The sequence below is a fragment of the Pocillopora verrucosa genome, chromosome 5, assembly GCF_036669915.1.
Source record: "Pocillopora verrucosa isolate sample1 chromosome 5, ASM3666991v2, whole genome shotgun sequence".
NCBI lineage: Eukaryota > Metazoa > Cnidaria > Anthozoa > Scleractinia > Pocilloporidae > Pocillopora > Pocillopora verrucosa.
The window spans coordinates 26,677,269-26,692,611 of NC_089316.1; the positions used below are offsets into that span (position 1 = coordinate 26,677,269).

General features: G+C 37.5%; 3 protein-coding genes across 5 annotated transcripts; 1 reads left to right on the top strand and 2 right to left on the bottom strand.

The window, feature by feature from the left end:
* Positions 1-841: 841 nt before the first annotated feature.
* On the bottom strand, positions 842-6,666 carry LOC131772767 (E3 ubiquitin-protein ligase RNF19A). 3 transcript variants are annotated; one of them, XM_059088725.2, is made up of 5 exons: positions 6,176-6,666; positions 4,776-5,610; positions 3,460-3,622; positions 2,334-2,718; positions 842-1,601 (listed from the first exon to the last, which is right to left on the bottom strand). In XM_059088725.2, exons 2-5 carry the CDS (start codon positions 5,582-5,584, stop codon positions 1,261-1,263), a joined length of 1,698 nt encoding a protein of 565 aa, XP_058944708.1. In that variant the 5' UTR covers positions 5,585-5,610; positions 6,176-6,666; the 3' UTR covers positions 842-1,260. The 3 variants fall into 3 exon arrangements, with proteins under 3 accessions (XP_058944708.1, XP_066022722.1, XP_058944709.1); XM_066166625.1 differs by lacking the exon at positions 6,176-6,666 and adding an exon at positions 5,963-6,128; XM_059088726.2 differs by lacking the exon at positions 6,176-6,666 and adding an exon at positions 5,921-6,128.
* Positions 6,667-6,730: 64 nt separating this feature from the next.
* On the top strand, positions 6,731-11,029 carry LOC131772773 (uncharacterized). The gene is made up of 3 exons (XM_059088731.2): positions 6,731-7,035; positions 7,914-8,085; positions 9,647-11,029. The coding sequence occupies exons 1-3, from the start codon at positions 6,795-6,797 to the stop codon at positions 9,813-9,815; spliced, it is 582 nt and encodes a 193-aa protein (XP_058944714.2). The 5' UTR covers positions 6,731-6,794; the 3' UTR covers positions 9,816-11,029.
* A 359-nt stretch (positions 11,030-11,388) lies between these two features.
* On the bottom strand, positions 11,389-15,246 carry LOC131772772 (large ribosomal subunit protein eL19-like). The gene is made up of 4 exons (XM_059088730.2): positions 15,201-15,246; positions 14,230-14,336; positions 13,069-13,423; positions 11,389-11,558 (listed from the first exon to the last, which is right to left on the bottom strand). The coding sequence occupies exons 1-4, from the start codon at positions 15,203-15,205 to the stop codon at positions 11,435-11,437; spliced, it is 591 nt and encodes a 196-aa protein (XP_058944713.1). The 5' UTR covers positions 15,206-15,246; the 3' UTR covers positions 11,389-11,434.
* Positions 15,247-15,343: the final 97 nt, after the last annotated feature.

The following is a 15,343-nucleotide window of genomic DNA, read 5'->3' on the forward strand; positions in this document are numbered from 1 at the left end:
CAGGGGTGATATTGTTTGGAGAAATTAGATCCTAGTCACTCATTTGGGTCACAGAGTTAAGAAAATTGCAATAGTATCTAAATTTAAAACTTCTGATTCCATTGGTAAACTCAAGATTGTCATAGTACCAAAAATTGAAACTTCTGATTCCATCAGTAAACTCAAGAATAACAACAGACCTTAAGTCAGAAAGTAAATTCTTTGTAGAAATTAATGAAATTCAGTGCTCTTAATTAAAAAAAAAAGAAAAAAAAAACACTTGAAACATTAATGAATTTTGTACAGGGTGAACAAAATACTATGTACAATGCAGGAAAATTAAAAATAAGCTCTCCTAGGAAAGAAAAGAAAAGACTATGAAAGGGCAAAAGGAAACTATACACAAAGTTGCTAATAATTAAAAAAACTAGTATGGAAATTGAACAGCTCATCACTGTCATTGTGATTTTGCAGTAAAACATGTCCTTTAACTTTCTGCAAAGGTTTCAATTTCCTGAAAAAACTTTAATCAGCCCAACAAAAACCACTTATACTTATTTTTTTTAACTAGCATGTCTAGCAAAGTGGTAATATTAGGGACCTTTTTAAGCATTTAAGACAAAAACACTGAGGAAGATTATTATTAACACATGAATCTCTATTTTTAGTTAGAATTTTGCAAATAGCTGCAAATTTTGCAAATAGCTGCAAGTTGGTACTATTACTGTTAGCTGCAAATGGCTGGATGTGTTTACCATCTCTTGTGGCAACATAACTGAACTGCAGCATAACACTGGCAGCAGTGTTTGGTTCCAAATGGAAACTTAATTAATTTGCAGTCTGGGTTTCTGTTCTCAAGCCATGCAAATTTAAGTGATTTCACATTGTTTTTTTTTTTTTTTTTTTGCAGAGGATGGCTAAGAAAAGTACAAAGTTCTTATACCCACAAGATGAGCTATCCTTCTTTCCATAAGATCTTTTGTTTTGCCATGTCCTCATTGCCATCACCACATTAGTTTGTTTAAGGTCTCTTATCACTTCTACAATACTTTAAAAAAAATCTAAGGATTTCACTTTGTGAGATTTACAAGGAGAGCAAAAAAAAAACCATAGAAATGCTTAAAATTAATTATGAAAAAATATTAACATTTTGATTTCTGATTTATCTTTCTACAAGAATCCTACTGAGCTTGGTGAATATTTTTACAAGTTAAGTAATTAATAGACAAAAAATAAATTAGACATTAAAAACTATTTCCTAAACTCACATGGTACAAGAAATTAATCATCTTCATTGCTACCAACACTTTCGAGGACCGATAAACTGTCCTTATCCACTGTGCTTCCTTGGTGAGAGATGTTAGTTACAGATGTTCTATCTACAACATCAGTTTCCATTACCATAGCCTCTGCAATAGATGAAGATGTTCCTATTCCATCACAAGAATTGATGTTAAAATTGTCAAAGCTGCTGGCTATGCTCACAGTGCAGCTTCTAGGACCAGGTATGAGGGATGCATGACTGTCGCCGTCACCAACACCTCTTGGGCCAATTGTACCACTGTCTAAGCTGGAACAGTCCTGACTCATGCTGATACTGGGTTGCTTGCCACTTTCTGTGTCTAAGGGGGATGATACTAAGTCAGCATAGTACAGTGGTAAAAGCACACTGCTCCCACAATTGGAATAATTGTAACCCTAACCCTAATTCTGAACCCAAGATCTGATTGTTAATTCTCCCCTCTAGATGTGACACATTTCCTTGTAAATAAGTTATGAGAATTTGGTGTTAGATCAAGATAACAACTTCTATCTGACAAGTTTGAGTATTCTCATGACTTGTTTGCTGGATAATGTTCAACTGATACAGGGAGAAGTTACATGTTGATCACTTTTGGGAGTTAAAGGGTTGCATTCCCTTGAAAGACATCTTAAAATTCTTCAATTAACTCTCACATGACTTAACCCCCTTAGTATCTTGCTATTTTTTTAAAATTCACTTTGCCAATTCATTTTAACAGGGCTCTAAAGTGAGACTTAACCCTATCCTTCTCATAAGTGACCAGAAAGTAATTTCTCCTCACAGTATCAATACATTTTCAAGCAGAGAGGAAACGAGAAGAACAAAAACATCAACTGAGAGATTTTGTTCGAGTTTACATCAAATTCTCAGGGCTATGGTTGTAGTGTAAGTTTGACAGATGCTGAGTAAAATTAGTATTTGGATATTGGTTAGGAATGAAAGGTTATAGTATCCTCATTTGCTTCAAGACAAAGTCACTCTGTAGATCGCTTTATATTGTGCTAATATAAATTTGTCAAGCATTGTAATAAGACAATTAGCATTTGATTACCTGTTCCTGTGTTGTTGACAGTGGCCACAACTGTCACCACCCCTGTTGAAGACCCCTTTTCTCCAACTCTCATGCTGCTTCTGCTGCTAGATTGTGATGTACCAAACACCCCAGCGACACTGGCTGGCCCAGGGTCTCCATCTTCGTCAAAATCAAGGTTCACTCCCTTGCCATTGCGAATATTTGTTACTGTTGCACAGCCTCCACTGCGGCACAGAGAAACTGGCACAACACCATAGATATACCCAAGAGCAATTGGTACCCCAACACCCACGGTAAGTGCAGCTAGGATGGGGGATGCAAGGACAGAAAGGGTGACTGCCCCAGTGATGGCAAAGTTCCGCTTCCTTCTTGACTGATATGGCTTGTCATACTTGTCATGCACCTGTATAAAACAATGTAACCCTTAAACTCCCAAGATCTGATTGTTAATTCTCCCTTATGATTGCTACACATTTCCTAATGAGAATTTGGTGTTAGGTCGAGATAGCAAGCTCTACCTGATAAGTTTGAGTACTCTCAAAACCTGTCTGTTTATATCGACATTAAAAGAATAAGTTAGATATAAATCACTTCTAAGAGTTAAGGTAGAATGCACGTGTCATTTAGGCCAACTTAAAGAATCCTGAGAAGTAAAAATTTAAGAAGTTTACACTCGCATCACATAAAAACCAACTGCTTCTGTTTGAGCAATTTACCTGGAAGATAGCAATATTTCCCCTTAATCTGAGCTGCAGTACAGGACAAAGAAACCAAAAGATTTCTTTATAGCTTTTTGTAATAAGATAATTCAAAACAGTGCCTTAAAGCCAAGAAAAAACTTTCGTAGGTGCCAAAAGGCTCTTTTGAACAAATATGGTGTGCAAATTTCTCTTCATTCCTTCTTCTGGCATTTTCCTGCCTTGTCAAGGAATAAGTTTTAACTCAGATTATTTTTCATCAACCTAACACAAAACATTCCTCCTCAAATAAGAGAACCAACTTAGTGATAATCATTCCCCTTGCTTTCTCATGATCAGAGGTATTTCTGTTAAAATGAGGTGGATTGTGTATATATGTACACAGAACTTAACAGTGAAAGACAAATCCCTTACAGTGACTCTGACAGCCAATAGAAGGCTCTTACCTGTCGGCCAACATACACGGGAATACCAATTACCATGGCAGGAAGAACCACCCCTGCAGCAAGAGCTATTCCAAGAGGTGCACCTATGAGTGTTCCCATTTGCCAGAGGATTTTCTTCTTGCGACTCCAAGGCTTTTTACCCCAAAAGGTACAACCAGAAGGACTAGAGTGAGAAAACAAGATTTTTTCCAAATAATTCATACTAGATTTGATCACAATCAAAACAAAATTATTGAATGTGATTGGTTAATACCAACCCTATTTTAACACTAAAAGGACAAGGCAAGTGTCTTGCTTGTAATTGGGCAGTGTATGAAGACAGTATATGCATCAAACCTGCGTAAATGGACAGTGTGCATCATGCGCAAGATCTTTCCATGCATTTTGCAGAGTTAACTGTTGTTTTACATGGAAAGGTATAACCAATGGCTAGTTTGTTTCTTGTCATTTGACAGTTTCGTAAATCTAAATTGATTAGATTTTTTTGCGTCATCCAATTCTGCCTATGACCATACATGTGATTTATAAGTCAGACTTCCACTTTACAGCAGTTTTATATTGTATAGGAAAGAGTGGAGTCCAATTCCCCTCTTGTGTTTTGTGACAACATGGACTGAAATTGTGGATGTCACCTCATAAAAAAAGGAAAACTTTTTACTGTTTTTGGTTGGGAGTGATTCCAAAGATTCTACCACTTGAATCTTTTCAGAAGTTGTCAAGCATGCAAACTTTGTTTGTATGCAAGTATGTCCTATTCAGGTTGAAACAAAATTTACAGCCCTTAGTGCTTGTTGACTTAGATTGGTTGAGCTGAGCAGAAAAATATTTGGCTCTTGGTCATGATGCATGGCCTGCAATGCACTTGGTCCATACATCATAAACTGGGGCCAATATTTTTTCATCCGGCCCACCCACCCAGTCAATAAGTACGAAATACTCCAGGGCAGAATTACGCTGCGGTTCAGCCCAGGCTTGCTCCTGAACTTCTTGACCTCCACCCCGCAGTGCTAAATTAAACTCCACATCTCCCACGCATATAATTATAAGAATATGACGTTCAAGTTTGATTTTCACAAAGGCCAAAGCTTGTGAAGGTATTTTTACATCACTACCTTTACACATCTTTCTAAACAACTTCCAGTACAACAGGATTACTTTACAGTGCCTCATTAGAAGATAACCTTAGATTACTGCATAGAAAATGGGAAAATCCCAAGGTAACTGGCTAGGGAAGGTCTGTTGTCTAAAATAGAGTCCGCAGTGGTACCATTAAGGTACATGAATCAAATTCTAAAAATAAAATGAAAATGAAATACCTCAAGTAATGAAGATCTGATATTTCCTTCATACATAACCAACAAAACTCTGCTCCACACACTGCACAAGTCATATGATTACATGAACCATCATCCATCTTGATAATAAAAGCTCCACATCTCGGACATGGCTTCATGTCATCTGAGCCATTTGAGCTTCTTCCTTCAGATCCAGAGATGGATTTGATGTGAGTAGCTCGCCGAAGTCGTGCTGCATCACAAGTCAAATTAGGATGCCATATTTGCTTGCAGTGATAACAGAACTCAGTGTTACATCCCGGTCTTTCACACTGCAGTTTCGGGCAGCTTGCACATCCCGATGCTATGACTGCAAAGCCGCAGTCCGGAGCGGGACACCAACGACAATCAGGATCAGCAACTAATGTCCTTCGAAGAGTAAACTCGTCATATTTGGCCATAAGGACATCATCATTTAAAATCAGTTTTATATCATTCGGATGAAATCTTTCTGAACACTCAGGACATGTTAAGTTCACTCGCGATTCATTTATTTCGATTGTCATATACTGCCGCAAGCACTCAAAACATGATCGATGTTCACAAGTTGAGATTTCTGGGAACAGAGATTTCGCTCTCATTGCATAACAAACTGGACAAATAGCCAGTGCCTCAGTGCTGTTTTTTCGAGTGAATTTATCCGTCGTGTTCTCGCCTTTGTACGTCTTTGATCGTCCAAACAATCGTCTAAGTGAAAATCTCCGATCGTCGTTTCCATTTTGTTTCGAAGACGGCTCGTTCATAACAGTTCCTTTGCTTCTTTCCACATCAGTACCACTGTCTTTCGCCATGAATTTAATTAAATCCCCCGTTCAAACTAAACACAAAACACAATTATCAACGTTACTTCATTGAATCAAATCTGTCACGTATTGCACATTCGTGCGATTTTCCTCCCCATCTCAGGGCACGAGCTTCAATTTATACACTTATAGAGCACTCAACAGTCTAAAAATATGGTGCCGACGACAAAAGTGGCACAATCTTGTAAGCCATTACGCGTTAAAAAGACGAATTTAGCTTCACATGTAAATTTTCCTTTTCATAGGTCCGTAATAATACTGAATAACATCAAATAATTTCTCATGTTCGCGGATACAATTGATAGGCCTTACTACTAACTTTACCCCAGCATCCGATGATCTGCCGAAACACAGAAATAAAATTACTAAGAGACTACGAAAGATCTTTCCATCTCGTTTTTTTCTCCAGAATCTTCCGTTAGCGACGGCAGTGTAACCCAAACAATTTAAACCTCTACTAGATATCTGCCAAAGTTTCGAAGTGTGTCAACCTATCGCAGCAGAATAATTTCATGAAAAGGAAAAGCTACTTAATCGGTAACTCAAAGGAAAAAACTTATGACGAATAATCTTCCTTACCTTTCCTGGTTACACGATCTCCTGCGTCAAATTTCAAAATTAGATGTCAAACATTCCACTTTACAACGCCTTATAGCTCGACCGAGTTCAAGCGCACGAACGCGAATTTGACACGAGAAAACAGTATCTGTTGTTAATTTTTCTCAAAAGAAACTCAAGTTTCGAAGACTAGAAATTCCCTTCAAATGTATTCTTGCTGAGCAAAACCTTTACTTCGGTCGCATTTCCGTTTTAAACAACAAAGCTGAATTTGAATGCTGTTCAACCTTGCAACTTAGAACAGTCTAGCCGTTTCCAGGCGAATACGTGAGAGCTGAATAATACTAAACCTAAGACTGACACGAAACTGCTGTTGAGAGAATATAACGAATTCTATCAAGAGGTAGGAACAACAAGGGAGGCAAATAGACTTCTCAATCGCCAACGGCAAAATAAACGGTTGTCTTATCCGGATCTTTCCTCGACCGATCTTGAATTGTTTTGCTCCAGATCATGTGACCACTCAAGTGAAGACTGACGTCACACGTTTCCCTTTCCACTAGTTCCCATGCCTTCGGAGACAATAGAACAATTGACTTGTGGAAGCTGTGAGCAGGATGCAAGTTAAAATATTGGTCAAATGAGATTTGTGAGATCTAGGAAGTCTTATATTTTTATCAGCTTCGGCCTTATAATAGCTCTTTTTCTTTTTACACACTGGAGATCATACAAAATTCTTGTTGAAAAAAGTCACGAAGAAAGAGAGACACATGCTAAAGACAATAAGCTTGGAAGTCATGATCAGCTGAGCGGGAAGATGACCCAGCAAAACTGCTCACCGGAAAGTGGCTTGCAAACATCCGCCCACTGCAGAAAGAAAGGTGAAGATGGAATTGTATGCTTTTTTAGCGCAGTGATGTCAGTCTAATATTCTGGTCACTTTCGAATTCCTTTTAAGCGTGTATGATTCAGTTTTGAGAACGCTCTTGACTTGTGATCTTTAGGAATTCCAGGGAAATCTTTGATCTTTTGTCCTATTCTGGGAACTTCCCTGTGATAAGGAAAAAGTTTAGAAAGCACTTTCGAGGAAACTGACAGATTGATACTTGTAGGGACGACAAATTTTCAGGAGACTTTTATCAGTGAAATAGAATGACAAAGCTTTTATTACATGTGTTTAATTTTGAACTCTAGTGTGGAATATTTGATTTTTTTACACTGGAAAAGATGATAAGCATGCATCCCCACCCCCTTCATTTACAAGTCTCTCCTCCTAGCATTTTTATTTTGGGCTTACCCGGTAACTCTTTAACTCCCAGAAGTGACCAACATGTAACTTCTCCCTTTAATGTCTATATGTTTTCTAGCAAACAGTTAATGAGAAAACTAAAACTTATTGGGAAGAAGTTTTTATCTTGATCTTACACCAAATTCTCGTAACTCATTTTCAAGGAATTGTGTTGCAGCAAGAGGAGAGAATTAACAATCAGATGTTGGGAGTTAAAGGGTTAAACAAGATCAAGATTGAGATCAACTTTATTTAAACAGGGTAGCCTATTATCAACATTATAAAAAGCTGGTTTCCAGTAGAGGCATGAAAACACACATCATGTACAGACCTTTTACCTCTCTGTTAGGGTAGTTAGCCGTATGAAGCAGTAATTTCTGATTCTTTCTCTCTCCTTTTGTTTTGAGATTAATATTTCTCTCAAAAGAGTTTTTAAAGAAAATGAATGGTTGTTGTTTTTCTTTATTTTAGGTATCCTTGGGGTGGCACCCTCAAATTTATCAAGTTATAAGCCTAACTTAATGGGCCTCTTTGCATGTTTGTCTGGAGAACTGAGCATCAGTTGGACATCTGTTAACGATGATTACTGTGATTGTCCAGATGGTAGTGATGAACCAGGCACAGGAGCATGTCCAAATACAAGGTGAACACACCAAGCCAGAGATAAGCTAAATTATAGCAAAATTGATCAGATAGAGGTAGCTGCAGAACAGGCTGCCTTTTTTGCAGTTAGGCATAAGGGGAGAGGTAGAAATGATATGCCCTTTCTGCTCACCTTACACTCTACCCTTACAATTGCCTCCACTTTCCTGAAAAATGCGGAAAAAGCACTCTCTGTTGTGCGAGCTGAGATGGAAAAATAGTGAAAGTGTCAATGATGTCTTCAACTCTTCGAGAGGTGGACAGTGGCGGTTCTGAATGCAGTACAACTGCAAAAGATTTGGCAAATACCACAATACTTCAATAACTACCTGAAATTCAATTTCATCCATCAAAATCACTACTCTATATGTTATGTTTAGACTGAGAAAAAAAACACAGAAAGAACAAGTAGGGATTTTTTTGATGAACAGTGTGTTAGGTTATTGCCAATTTCAGCTTGTTTGTGAAACAATTGGAAACTGGAAAAGGCTCAGAAAAGGGTGGGGGACTTGAAGGAGAAAATGCTAAAGAAATGTATCTTGCACATCCAGTGAATACTGCTATACTACAAATTATACAATATTAAAATTAGCAAAATACTACAAGAAAAAAGTCCAATACCGCAAACCCCAATGCCCCTCCCTTCCTCTCCCCCCCCCCCTCCTTCAATCCCTGAGTATCTAATTTCTCCTTTGAATACCATTCTTGAATAAAACATTAAGGTCATGAGAATAAAGGAAATGATCACAAACTGAAGAAGGTGATGATTCTGTTCAACAAATTCTCCTCTTTTGGCGTCATAGGAAATCTATAGAGAACATTATGGAGAATATGCATACTGATGTTAGATTGTAAAGGATTAGATAGAAAGTAGTAGTGTCCAAGCTAAGGATATCCTTGGGTTTTATGTAGCAAGAAGTAATTTTATGTGACGGTACTACAACCTCATTATCAGGGTCTCTCCTCTTTCCTTCCTTTTGAACAAGAAAGAGGAAGGGAAGATGACAGATCCTGGGTATGAGGTTGGGGCTGCCTTTGGATGGAGAGTAAGTTCATTACAGTTGGCCCTCCTCAGCTTTGCATCTATTATCCCTGTCAGTTCACTGGTACCCATTTATACTCTTGGGAGGAGAGACACTGTGGAAGTAAACTTTTTTTAACCAAACTCACAGTACACAACACTGATAACTCTAATCAAAGATCTGGAACCCAGTGTATCCACCATCCATTTTACTCTGACAGTCTCTTAACCCTTTAACTCCCAGATCAAATTTGTAATTCTCCTTACTGTCAACCACACAATTCTTACAATGTTAGTTTAGAGAATTTAGTATTGGATCAACTAATTATCCTCACAAGGATAGTTTTCTTTATTCTCATCACTTATCTGGTTGATATTGTATGGATATTGTAAGGAGAAATTCTGTCTTGGTCACTCATGGGAGTTAAAGGGTTAAGTGAAGCATGAAAATGTAAGTCCATGGTTGTCATTCTGACTTCCATGGTTTTCTGTGAGCTCTTTTCTGTTTGCTCCACTTAGTTGACAGTTTTATCTTTTACAGATTCTACTGCGCTGGCGGAGAACATTACTTGCCCTCTTCTCGTATCAATGATGGAATATGTGACTGTTGTGATGGATCTGATGAGTGGAAGAAATTGACAGTCAGGGAAGATGTGTTACAGAAACATAACTTTGACATTAAATATGTGCCCTGTCAAAACTTCTGTTGATGGTTGTTTTACCACACAGTAGATATTTGAAAGTTCATTTAAAAGTTCTTTTCTAGGATAACATAGGCTGTAGTTCAACATCCAGATGATGATGATTTAACTGTTTCTCTCTGTAACAGTTAAAGTGCTGTCTTCACAATGCTGACCTTCAGCTTGACATAGATGAGCTTACAGACAGAAAATTGATCACACCTTTAAAAAAAATCTGTGATAGCAAACAAATTTCATGTTAAAGAATACTTCTAGAAGAGAAAACTGGGCTTAGTGCAACCTCTAGAGAAACTGGCTGACAAAAGTCAATATGCTTAAAAATAACTAGAGTTAAATACAAGAGGACTGCATAACTGGGTATGGTAAGAATTGCGCAAAAGTGAAGGGGTAACTGACAAGAAACAACCATAAACTGAAACAAGATCACTAACAAGGAGTTATGAGAAAAGGAAAGAAAATACTGAGAAGCACAAAATTCTGTTTACAATTAGAAAGCACTTAGATCTTACACCCTCCTTCATGAGTGGTCATTGTAATGGAACTAGGCAAGCAAATGTCATCCTTTCAAAATATCACATATCCATAAAATTTGTCAACCATTTAAACCCAACCTTCAGTATGCAAATTCTTAATAATATTTGACAAACATTTCCTTAGGTCATGTCTAGGAGGATTTGGTCTGTCTAACAATCAATAGTATTTCTATATGGTGGTTATTTTCCTCTATTATTGTGACTTTAGTTGTGATTCAAGGGTGATATAGTAAGGAGTTATTGGTTGCAAATCACTTTTAGATGTCCAAAAGTTTAGGAAGCATAAAATGCACCAGGCATCCCGACCAGACTCTGAAAAACAACATTATGTGAACCTAAACATACAGTTCACTGGATGATGCCAAATTTTCAGTTCACTGGGAGTACTAGGGGCATTCACAAGCTAGACTTCATTTATTTGTACTGGGGTTGTAAATTTGTAATTGCTTGTTCAGCAGTTCTCTAAATGCAATGAAAATTCGTGACCCGTGAAAATTCTGGGGTTATCATAATGACGCTGGTAGTGTTAAATATTCATGCCCCCAGCACGACTCTGAACATCTTTTGCCAAACATTATGTTCCAAGTGGATTGAACATCTGTTATGGTAACACGTCTTCAGTTTAAGCGAGCTGAATGCTTCTGTACAACATGTTTTTGGAGAGAGTACACTTAATAAAAAGTATTATTAAGTAAAGATGAATTTTTAAAGTACTCTTTCACAGACACATTTCATGTCTGAACCCTGAGGGACCATCAGGAAACCATAGGGATTCTTATCTAACAAATGCACCTGTCACTGAGTGTCTGCAAAATCTTTTAACATCCAGTGCTTTAACTTAGCATCAAAAATGAATTTATCACCACAAAATGGATACCAAACCTTTATCAGGAACTGTGACTCTGTTCACTCCAACGGTTTAAAAAATACAAAGGAAAATGACAAGAAAATTATTTTTTTACTTCCCTCTGATTCTTTCTTGTGGCTTTTTAAGTTCAAGTTGTGTTAAATTCATCAAGAAGAAGGTACAGATCAAACCAAACATTGCCCTCACAAAACAAGTTTTATTCAAACATAATGAAGGATTATTAACATTTATTTTGCTGCCTCTTCCTCTTTTGCAAATTGCTGGATCAAATCCTTGCGTTTTTGCTCCAAACGTTCCTCGCGTCTTTGCTTTGCAGCCTTGTTCTTCATGCGGCGAGCCTCAGCTTGGTCACTGAAGGGAGACAGAAAGTTTGCACTTAACACCCCTGAAATCTTTAAGTGAATTCTCCTAAATAATAGCACACATTCCTTTATCAACGACTCCTAAGAATTCAGTGTTTCATCAAGACTATATCACCTAGTTAAAACTTTTCTTGATTCTCAGTACCTGACTACACAATAGTGTATTAAGCAACGTAAGGAGAATAAATGTGGTGATCAATCCTGTGTGGTAGCACGAGGGACACAAATGTCATAGGAGCCCAGGACTGATTCAGTCAGTAAGCACACACTGATCAGTCAGAACAAACTCCTGCATTGTTTTATGCACACTTAGTCACCCATCCTTGATATAAACAAGGCCAGGCCGGCTTAATAGTGTGCAATAAATTTGACAGTAAGAAACCATGTGAATCAAACTATTTTGAAGATTCATTGACCAGCTCATAACAATCTTAAGAAGGAAAGCTATTTGTGGGAGAACCAAAATGTCAACTAGTGGATGACCAGTTTTTTTAACAAGATAATTTGGTATTATTAACTGCATTGATAATTAACCTGAATTGGCCTCCAGAGAGAGATTGTAAAGCTGGTGTTTTCAGCCTTGGCCCTTCATTATTCACTTTGGTAAAGGGCTTAGGTTTACAATACCAGCTTTCTAATCTCTCTTCAGAGGCCAATTTATATGATAAAAGGAGAATAAGGATTTGATATCAATGTCCTTGGACTTGGATATCAAACTGGTTTTCCCTTCCTTTAAAATCGGTAACTTGCTCGGTGTGAAAGACTCTGTCCCTGACAGGCTCCATTCACATGTGGTTTATAAGTTTGTATGTGCTGGCTGTAATGCCTGTTACATCAGTGGTATTTTTCCACACGTGTTAGAGAGCACTTAGTCAATGACAGGGCCTCTCACATTTTCAGGCATCTGAAAGATTCTCCACATTGTCGAGCTTTGTGTTCTACAGATAATTTCCATGTTTTAGATCATGCCTCCACCAGCTTTCAGCTTAAGATAAAAGAGGCTATTCATATTCAAAGAGAACAACCATCTTTGAATCAGCAATTACACCATGTAAATCTAAAACTATCTTTTTAATTCTCACACTTTCATGCTTTACCTCTTTTCTTGTTGTCACTATTCATCTTAATTAGCATTGTTTTACTTACTATATAATTCAACTTTCAACGCTTTGTACAGTAATTAACTGAAAATGACAGACATTTCTGTCGAAACATATCAACTCAAAAGTGTTGTCGCTTTCTTTAAATTCTTGACTTGCCTGCTGATATCAAGACCCATAAGCAAACCACTTGAACATTTTAGCTAAAGCGTCAAATGGGTGCAAATTTTTTTTAAGGGATAAACAAACCATTCAAATGCATTCATGAACCATTTAAATGGATCTAAACAGATAGTAAACAGTTTTGCAGTTTAAAGGGAAAAGTGTTAGTGTCCGCTTTCCCATGGAGGGTCACAATTTATATCACCACAGCACATAGTCAAAAACAAAAAAACTCACCTTAGGAGTTTGGCACGTTGCTTCTCAGCCTTCTTCCTGTGTATGTATTCCATCAAGACTCTCTTGTTTTTGAACACATTACCCTTGGCCTTCATGTACAGATTATGGTACATGTGGTTGTCGATCTTTTTTGCCTCTCTGTATTTTCGAAGCAACCTTCTGAGCACTCGCATACGTCTCATCCAGATGGTCTTTTCAGGCATACGTGCATTCGCTGTACCTTTTCTTTTACCATAGCCGCTATGCCGACCCTTCTTTCTGGCTTCATCTGCCTTTCGAACACGAGCACGGCTGTGGATGATCTGTGGCTTTTTGATGATCAAACCATCTTTGACGAGCTTACGGATATTTTGACCTGCAAATAATGATAAGTTCTTTTTCAATCCTTAACTCAGTGTATAATGAAATGGTTTTTCTTTATCAAAACACCATGCAAAAACTAGTAATAGTTCTCTAACACTGACAATTGAAATCGCACATTTTAGTCTATGATTGGTTGACAGAATAACTGCTGATGAAAACTATAAAACCACACATTTTACCAATAAATTATAAAATAACAATTCGCAATAACACCAACCACAGAAATAAAAAGAAAAGAGACATTTTGACCTGTAAAAATAGTTCATAAAAGCCATGTATTCAGATCCACTTTGCCATTGGTCATATGGGAATTTTATTAACCCTTAATTCCCAGAAATTATTAAAACAAAACTTCTCCCTAAAAAAACTCACACACTATCCAGCAAACAGGTAATGAGAATACTCAAACTTATCAGGTAGAAGTTGTTACCTTGATCTACCATATTCTCATAACCAATTTAAAAGGAAATGTGTAGCAGCAGGAGGGGAGAATTAATGATTAGATCATAGGAGTTGAGGGTTAAGGAACTGAGATTTGAGACTGATCACTGAGATGAAAAGGATCAAAACTTTCACTCCAGTTTCCCTAGGACAGGTAGGAGTGCTTAAACGTTAAATTTTGCCATGAAGTAACACAGATTCAGATAATTGGGCTACCTGACAATTCTGTGATCTCATTGAACTTTAACACAGGAAAAGAATGGTTAACCAAGATTTCAAACACAAAATAAGCCCTTTTAACCAGCCTCAGAACCTCTCATTGTCAATCTTACTCAGAGTAGTTACAACAGAACTTACGTGAGTTGGCATTAGCAATTTCATTTGTCTCATTAGGATCCAACCAAATCTTCTTTTTTCCACACTTAAGGACACTGGCTGCCAGCCGCTTTTGTAGTCGCAAAGTACTACATGAGAAAATCAACACAAGTCACTCAGTGATGTCTGCTAAGTCATACAATGTATCCCTCAAACTCTATACTTTTGTACATTTTTTCAGAATTGCAGTCTACACCTCATGTTAGCAGAACACAACTTTTTTTTTTCAACTATACAGAATACAGGGCCAATTCTGATCATCTCATCTCCACAAGGTGTCTTTAAGCTAGAACCTACAATCACTGCATTCTGTAGTTACCCAACAAGATCTTACAGCGACCTGAAGGTTTTAACACTTCCATGACAAATTTAAACCCCACTTCACCTCTACATGCACCATAATTATTCATAAAAAATTTAAGCCTAGTTAGAGGCAAGGAGTTGCTCGCTAAGTGTGCGGAACTCTTTAATTACACTGTGATTTAGCAGGAAATTTTAAATACTTATTTTCTTTAACAATAGTACGTTAGTAATATCACCATAAAAATGCGACCGTACAAACCGGCTACACAAACTGCATGACAACAAATTAATTGATGTTCTAAGTGTCGCAGTGAAAATATATGGTGTCATTTTTGGCCTTGTGATAAACAATTTTTATTAACGAGAGTAAAAAGCTTAATCTGCCGTTCTCGAACTCTGAATTACAACAAAACAGATCGGGTATTCCAAACCAAGACACATGTAGACTCACTAGTATCAAGTTTACTTATTTTTCACGTGCACTACTGCTAAATCGAATTTCTATGTATTCCACTCGTTTTCCTCTCGATTAATACAATCATGGTGAATATGAGCCCCTCTCTCTCAGATCCAGGCCTACTATTTAATTCTAGAGCGACTACCGAGATGTAAATGGCTCGATTTGGTTCATGGTAAAATATCTTCCCTACCTCATAATGGCGGCGATTGAAAGGGAAGAACGTGGTGGTGCAATTGCCTTTTGGGGGGTAAAAACATTTCGAATAGGGAACCAAGTATTGCTCGCTTATACGAACATTTGTTTATTGTGTACAGCGGATATACCCATTGGCAG